This window comes from Gavialis gangeticus, unplaced genomic scaffold, assembly GCF_001723915.1.
Source record: "Gavialis gangeticus isolate Ggan-Ray unplaced genomic scaffold, GavGan_comp1, whole genome shotgun sequence".
NCBI lineage: Eukaryota > Metazoa > Chordata > Crocodylia > Gavialidae > Gavialis > Gavialis gangeticus.
Window position 1 is genome coordinate 19,757,063 of NW_017729014.1, and position 8,721 is coordinate 19,765,783.

The window sequence follows — 8,721 nt, forward strand, 5'->3', positions numbered from 1 at the left end:
GAATAATTTTCTCGAACAGCTTGCCCAGGATCGAGGTAAGGCTGACTGGCCTGTAGTTCCCCGGGTCCTCTTTCCTCCCCTTTTTGAAGATGGGAACCACGTTGGCCCTCTTCCAATCCTCCGGCACCTCTCCAGAGCACCACGAGTGTTCACAAAGCCGTGCCAGGGGACTTGCAATGACCCCAGCCAGTTCCTTTAGGACTCTAGGGTGAAGATCATCCGGGCCGGCTGACTTAAAAACGTCCAGCCCCTCCAGAAGCTCCCTAACTAAATCCTCACTCACTCTAGGCCCAGGCTTGAGGCTATTGTATTAAATGAGCATGATGCTGTAATGACTGGGTAAAGGACCTCCCAGGCCAGCATAAAATAAAATGCATTAAGATTCTGCTAGTTTTCTGTAACATTTTCTCTCCTTGGGAAATCCCTGCTAAGTAATGACTACAGGGAATGCCAGACTGAACTGCTGGAGCTGCTTATGGCTTTAGGCTGACCTGTGAGTCATACAATATAAATGGCATCCTGGGCAGTTTGTAGGGTTAGATTATTACTGGTGGCTGAACACTGGCAAGTGTTTTGTTGCCAAAGGTTGTCAAAAGCAGCAGAATTGAACTCTGGTTTGCAGTTCTGGACATGCTGCTAAAAAAAAGTAACCACAGATCACCTCTAGACTGCAGTCTCCATGTTATGGACATGCCTGGGGTAAGCTACTGGAATGCTTATGACTTCAGCATCCTCATAGTGCCAGTAGGGAACAGGACCAAGGAATTTAGCAGGGAGCCCTATCTGATGCTGACCAGTTCTCTTGTTGGGCACAGCTGGAGCTAGCCACAGCCAAGAGTGATATGAATCGCCATCTTCATGAATATATGGAAATGTGCAGCATGAAGAGGGGCCTGGATGTACAGATGGAAACCTGCCGTAGGCTTATCAAAGGCTCTGCCGACAGGTAAATTAATATGATCCATGGTTCTCTACTTTACAGAACTTCTGCAGAAATAGTTTACTATTTTTAATTTAAATAGCAATTTAAATAAAACCCTTCTGATTGCTGCTTGGGTCAGCTGAAAGACAGTGAGTTAAGCAGCTTCCTAACATGCAACGATGCAGTGTCGTCTATTGGCATTGCTTTGGTTTTTTCAAGCATTACTCTTCAGTTAATCAAGACCAGATAGTGCTTTTAATAGGCACACAGACTTTCCACTGCTCTCAGGGGGAGTAGCCTCTGCAGAACAAAGCCAATATATGCCATTCTGTAAAAAGAAACCACAATGTGCATATTATATCAAGGTGTTTTTTTTTCCAGAAGATGCTTAACAATGTTGATTCTTTTAATAGACTGAGTAGAAAGCCCTTAGTAATAAGGTAGCAACGGGCAGTATAACTAGCGTATGAAGCAGGCAGCCTTCCTTTTCCCTTCAAACACTGGGAGTTTGAATAAAATAGGTCCTGGACTTGAACCAGAGTTAACCTGGCAAAACCAAATGTGACGGAAGACTTCTAAAGCAAAGTCTCAGGCTCAGTATTGTGTTGGATGGGTCAGAGATTGACGATTGTATCCCTCAAGCTGCTGGACAAAAATGCTAGAATCATTATTTAGGACATTTTTATTAAAATAAAACACATTAATGGACCTAAATCTAGTCATGGTGACATAGGCATAGGGCATCTGACTTGGAGTGAATGGGAGGTTTTTGTTTGAAACGTTGCTTTCTTACTGTCCATTTTAGTAGTGCTGTTTTAATCACCTCTGAATCTTTCTCTGGATTTCTCTACAGAAATTCTCCTTCTCCCAGTTCTGTAGCCAGCAGCGACTCAGGAAACACAGATGAAATTCAGGATGAGTTTGACAGAGAGGCGGACGTGGAGCCGATGGTCAGCTGATAAATAATGAGAGCATTCCAGTGAAAGGGATAAATGCAGAAAAGAGTAAAAACAATACTGACCGAAAAGACTTCCAAGCCCTCACGCAGGGCTCCTGAGGACTCGTTCCAATACGCATCCCCACCCCACCCAAGGATTGGTGCTGTAAATTTCTATTGTTATACAAATGACAAATGCAGACTTCTGTAAGAAAAAAAAATGGTGTTTTAATTGTGCCTTTGCCCCAAGCTGAGCCACTTTGAGCTCCAGTGGAATATTAATAGCAGGTGTTTTTATAAAAAATAATTTAAAAAAATTCTGGCAGCAGCAGAGAATGGTGCTGCAGAGGTTTTGGATGTCTTGATAGACTTACGTGTGATTTAAGGAACTGCTGCAATGATTGGCAAAAGGAATACTGGCAAACTGAGCAGTGAACACGCTACAATTCAGATATGAACATGGTGGCGGGGGCTGGCATAAAAATGCAAACACCTCCAAATTTAGTTGTTAACCCCATTAATAATAGCACGGGGTTAGAAGCCAATCATACCATTATAAGGTATTTAAAAGGGCATCTTCATTCCATCTGTATGGGTGAAGAGACCTTTGAAATCTGCACAAGCTTTCTGCCAGAGTCCGAAATCCCAAGAAGCCTTTCTCAGCTCGGCGGCAAAGCAAGAGGACAAGGTACAGTGGGGTGGGAATATCACTGTTAAACTACTATGCAAAAAAAAACAAACAAAAAAAACAAAAAAAAGCTAGCCTTATTTATATGGAATGTTATGGTCCCTGCTGGGCTACAGTTATCTCTTGGTGGAAGAAAAGCTAAAAAGAAAAAAACCCCACATTTGCACATGTTTAGTTATCTGTAGAGCTTCCTTTGAGGAGGCATGTCTTATTACAATGCCTTTGTTTCCAGTGATTGGATTAGGAGGGAATCAGCCCTTCAAATCATGATTTTTTTTCCCCCAGGATTTAAAAAAACCTCAACATTTGCAGGTTTTACTTTGCTTCCTGAAAGATAACTGTTTTATGCTGCTTTCGTGAAGCCTAGTGGAGTAGGTGAAGCATCAAGCTCAAACTGACGCATCGTGCTATATAGGTGTAGGCTTGAGACGTGACATCGTTGCAGTCGCAGACCACAGTTCTTTTGGAAAAGCTGAAAATGGGAAAGTACTGCAGTTCATTTTTAGGGCATAATGGAATGAATCCTAATATCCTGCTACCCTAGAATTAGGGAAGAAAAGCCACGCGCTTCCCGTGAGAAAGCGAGAAGACTTGGGTCTTATATACCTTCTGTATTTTAAGCCAGAAGAAGCAGCATCCAAAAAGTCCGTTGTTTACTTCCTGTCTGGAGAACTGATAATGTGAGAGAAGCTGTTCTTGGGGGTCATTATGAGTTGTTGAGTAAAAAAAAAAAAAAAAAAAAGGGTGAACTTTTTTTGAAGCATGTAGAACATAGTACAAGGGAGTTTTGCAGGTCAATGTTGAAGGCAGAATTAAGAGCTCTTAAAAGTTAACTGTATGTAGCTAATGACCAGTTACGACTCAAGGGGTCAACATCAAATTATGATTTTATTTTTCATCCTTTTCATGAAAGATTTTCCCCAGAGTGATTTGAAACTACTGCAGAGGGGAGAGGTTTTCCCCTCCTACCAATTCACAGATTGGACAGAAAAAACATCAGGTTATTAGCAGGCCTTTATAGGATTGCATGGAGTTGAGACACTCAAACGGTGACCTAACTTCTGAGCATTGTTTCCAGGCCTCTCTCTCATGATCCAATATTTAAATGTAGGGGGATGGCATTGCAAGGAAATGGCCAGTGTGCTTCAGTGCTGTTTTTCGTCCTACAAGAGCACAAGACTCAGCAAAGTAGTGCCTGTACTAAGGAGAGGATGCCTCAGATATCTGCACAACTTCCTGGACTTTGAGGGGCGGTATCATCTTGGTGGATCCCTGCTGAAATATCTGCAACTTTCTTCAGCTTTTTGTTGTGATCTATCCTGGTCCAAGCTGTAGCTAACTCCGCTTTGACCCAAACTGCGTTTTTTGCAGGCCATGTGAATCAAGTGCATCCTCTGCCCTTTCTTCAGGTGGGGAGAATAATGCTGTGATGATCCTTCTGGATCCACAATATGAGTTTTTATTTTCCCATCCATGAAAAGCTACGTAAGGACATTCATTTAATTTTTACCTCCTATTAGCTTTCTTCCTTGTTAGCAGCTTTATATATCGTGCTGTGATTTTTGTGGCCTTTTCTTCAAGGTATCATCCATTATGCGTTTAACATTTTTTTTTTTTTTTTTAGTGTGCTTTAAAAAAGAAACCTTATTCCAAAGTGCTCATTCTTATCACTTCTTATCTAGCCAAAGCAGTACATTATGTTCAATTAAGGGTGCGATTTTTGTCTGGGGGGCGGGGGAGGACAGAAGTGAAATGTCTGCCAGTCATCGTGACCACTTTTTAATGGGAGTGGGACTGCACGGTTTTTTAAATGAAAAATACTTCTAAAGGTTACCGAGCCTGTTTTGAACCTTGGCTGCTAAATATGTTGTTTCTCAAAAGGTCGAGAGACTGTATGCCAAAGCTGAATGTCTGTAGTGCTTTAGTGACTTTGGTGAAAGCCTAGTTTAACAATTTACTTGTGTAGTGACTTAGCCTCTCAGGAGGCTGCCATTCAGCTGTCTTCAAATTATGAAATGCTCCTTTCGCAGCAGAGAAATTGAGCAGCTTCAATAGCCGTCCTGAGTAGGTGCTGCGGACTTCTCTGTCTAATTGTGTTCTACCAGGAGAAATGGTTCGGGGTTGTTGCCTTTCATGGCCAGCATGTTGAGGAGGAGAAGAGAGGAGAGTATCCTGGGTTTTAAGAGTGGGGCTGAGTGAGGAAGCAGAGACTTCAAGAAATCTGTATTTTACAGTTCATCACATAGCCATAATTATGAGGAGCATCTGTAATGGGGATGCATCATTTGTAAGTGTAGGGGATGCGGGAATGTAGTATAGTAAAGAAATAACGTGTATGATGGTGAAATGTATATGATGGTAAGAGACTACCATGGTTGTTGGTGTCTGTTTTCTCTATAATCACATTTAATCCACCTTTTATTTTTATTAAACAGGTCTTCACACTTGGGTTTAGGGTTTAATTTTTGCCTAGGCAGCATAGGACTTAGTAGTTATTGGGTCAGCCCTGTGATATTTATTTGGGTTGCCCCGCGATAGTTTCCTGTGAGGTTTTTGGTTAGTTTAGTTTCAAACGATGCTGCTCACTTAGTTGACGGTGGTCCCGTTTTGTTTGCATTTAACAAGTCTGTAGCAACCAGATCAAAGCTTGCCAGAAAGAAAAAAAAATTGTGAAAATGCTGGAAATCATTTTGATGACCTCTTTTCCTTTGTAAAGCTGTAAATACTTTATTTTTATTTTCTATTCTTAATGCAGTGTCATATTGACACTTTTTTTAGACTTACAATCAGAAAATCCTCCTCATTTGTTTTTCTCATATTTTTAAAAAAAGGGGATTTCAAGGAAGCAAAATGTTTTTGCTTGTTAGCAGTATAATAGTAATAGATCAAATTCCTGAAATGGGTTTGTACAAAAACAAAATGTTTTCAGTGAACAAATCGCCGTTGCTTTTTTGTGGATGCATGTTGTTCAAAAATGTCCAAAGAATCATGTGGTACAAAGTTTTTTTCCAAGGATTTCATAATTGTCATGTTATTTGAGGTTACAAACAAGGAATCAAAATAGTTTTAAACCAAGGTTTGGGGGGTGGGGGAGGCAGGGGGAATAATGAAATGCAACTAAGCTAAATGCATTAATCTTTTTATAAAAACGCAGTATATTCTATTTTTATTAGAGTTTTTTAAATGCAAACTGAAGTCTGTTAGGAAATCAAATTCCTCCCATGTAAATTATCCTCTGCTTTGAGGATATCCAAATTTTCAACAGTTTCAGTTGACAGTGCGAGAGACACTGCAGCAGGCACGGCTGTGAAGCACTCTTCCCATCTCTTCCCAATGTCTTGCCAACATAATTATAACTTCTGAACTGTTCCCCAACCGTCCACCATGACCCGTCATCATTGACACTAAAGGATGAGATATGGACTGCCACCTGCCTGCTAACCACAAAAAATATTTCAGATGCAGTGCTTAAATTCTGACCTACAACAACTTGCATTTTTTACTTGGTTTACAGTTAAAGCAACTATAAATTGGACTAAGCATCTTTCTTTCCTTAAACAAGTTTTAAGTTGGAAGTAACTCAGTGGATATTAAAGCAGCAGATCAGACTCTGGTCCTGTATGCAGGAAGGCTTTGTTTCCCTGTAGTAAAGGGATACTTTTAGGATAATCCTTCTTGCCATCGAAAAAAATACAGGTTCTGTGGTCAGACCTGATTTTGGTCGAGCAAAGGCACGGGTGATGCATAGGGTGCTTACAGCCGTACCAGGAACACTAATGTTGCAATGATGGAAGCATTTGCTTGTTTTCCTTAGCTCTGCGCTGCGAAAAGACACTGTTGATGGAAGTGTGTTTGTGCCTGCATCATGATCATCTTAATGAAAGACCGTGCTTCGTTCCCGAGTGCTATGTTTCTGAGGACCTTAATGGTTTTTTTGAGAGGAGACTCCCACCAAATTTTCTTTTGTGACAGATGATTCAAAGTATTTCTAATATTCCCTATGCTCTCTTATTGTAACCCAGCTCTGCTGAGATGAGAAATCTGGGCTAGGCTCTTAAATACCATGGTTCATGGTATTTTACTCAATTTGGCTTTTTCACAGTCTTTTTGAGTTTCATGTTCTTATGCCCTGGCACAGAAATGCATCTCTGCGGCTGCAGAACATGTTTTTGTTTTTAAGTAGTTTCCTTGGAGAATAGAAGTCGCAGACATTTTATGTTGGCCTCGAGTTGCATGAAATCTTACTAATCAAACCTAAATTTGGGATCATCCCAAATCAGCAAGTAAATGGTTGTGTAGGCTTGCATTATGCATGCCGGTTTTAAAGGTGAACTTGATTACACCTTTACCTGCCAAGCTCTGAATTCAGCTTTTTGCTGATCTGATTCCGGAGAGGCCAAAAAGGTGGCCCTTAGGCCAGATCTTTGGCAGAAAAGTGAAGGAACAATTGATTTTAAACTTTTAGCATGTCCTTGCATGCATTTATGTAGAGTTTTGGATACTGAGTCTGTCTCATTTGGGGGAAAAAAAAAAACGCTGTTCAGCTCTTCTGTTGGAGAAAGGGAGAGAAATGAAGTGGGAGGAAGTAGAGAAATGCCACATCAGCTCTTTTTAAAGAGCATTATCAAGCCTCTCGCTTAACTCAGAGGCACTCTGTGAATGAAGCACTTTTGCAAAACAAGAAAAGGTCTTTAATCTGCTAGGGCTGTCTCTTCAGGAAGCCAGGATGCTAGCACTGGAATGACTGCTTAAGAAATAACAAGTGGTACTTTTGAATCTGCTGGTCCGTGTCATTCCTCTGGAACGTGCAGGAACCACCATGCTGCCAGTCTGCGCTCTGTATTGTTTGCTGGCTGCCTGAACTGACAGTCCACATGTAGAGTTCATGTGAAAGCCTATTTGAAAGTCTTTAAAAGTTCTGGCACTAAACGCACTTCCTGTGTAACATGGTTTCACCTAAAAGGAAAATCCTTAATATACTGTCCGTAGGGTTAAAAAAAACCAAACAAATCTGTATAGCTCAATTCTCACCAAACCGCCCTCACTCCCCCCTTAAAAAAATTGAAGTGATGTTTAAATAGGAGCTGTTGGCTAACTCCTTCCAAGACCATGCCATTTTCTGAGTTACTCTCTTAGTCATTGAAGAGTTTCTTTTGTACTCATGAAAACAGACTACTACTGATCAGATTGGAAATGAAACTGTTTACTGTATTGTTGTAAATATTGTACTTTATATTCTGTATATTAGCTTCTTTTAAAGGAAAACAAACCAACCTTAATGCTATTTGATATCTGGTAAGGAAAAGGTCCAAGGATGAACCAGAGTCTAAGCTTCCTCCAAAAGGGCGGCAGTGTCTTGCCCCGATTTCAGATTTTAAGTGGTTTTCCCCCCTCTGTTTTGGAAGTCTGTCCTTCATAGTTTTAAAAACGGGCCAAGAGTTGCATGTGTTTACTAGCAGTGGTTTTTAGGCTGTCAGAGACCTTTGAATCCTAATCCATTTTGGATGAGGCACCAAGAAACGCACACAGCGAGAGCCTGAAGCATTTGAACTCTTGTGAGTACCCGTGGATTATCTCTCTTTCTCCTGTTAGTGCCAAAACCTACTCACTTCTGATTTGATCTCTAGCTGCCTGTATACGGCATTATGTTTTTTTTCCCCTCGTTGCCTTCAAGGGCACAAGTCCAGTCATCTATTTGCCTCCGTTGTTCTCTGCCGTCCTGTGCTGTGGCACTGCTCCTTGGAAAGGCTTTGTGATAGTGGTTCATCCTTCACTCTCAATTTATAAATTCTAACTATGAATGTTTGATTTCCAAGTCACGTACCAAACGGGCTTCTTTGTGAAAAGGTGATGTTCTGAAGCTCGTTGATGAAAACGGGTTATGGTAATTCTCTGGTTACAAGGAAAAAAAAACAAACCCTTACAATAAATGCCAAACTTCCTGGTTATTGTCTGTGTGTCCATTCCTGCCTTCTACAAGTGTTTTGTCTTTTCCTAACATCCGACTTCAATATAGCTGAACACTTAGCACCAAATCAGGGCCTTGATGAGTGAATCTTTTTTAGGAAAGGGGACCATGTTGGTTATTAATGGCACTGTCTTAGTGTCCTAAAATGCAGTCACCTGAAAAGGTTAATGACCAATTGTGGAGTGACAGATTTTACTAGAATTTGC

The 8,721-nt window shown here is 40.9% G+C and overlaps 1 protein-coding gene across 1 annotated transcript in view; it reads left to right on the plus strand.

Annotated features, from left to right (window-relative positions):
• Positions 1-8,493, plus strand: part of IFFO2 (intermediate filament family orphan 2) — a gene marked incomplete at its 5' end in the record, with an annotated part of 69,368 nt that extends 60,875 nt beyond the window's left edge. Inside the window, 2 exons of the mRNA XM_019511572.1 lie at positions 816-946; positions 1,776-8,493. Coding sequence (XP_019367117.1) covers positions 816-946; positions 1,776-1,881 — 237 coding nt within the window. The remainder of the gene's footprint in view (positions 1-815; positions 947-1,775) is intronic.
• Positions 8,494-8,721: the final 228 nt, after the last annotated feature.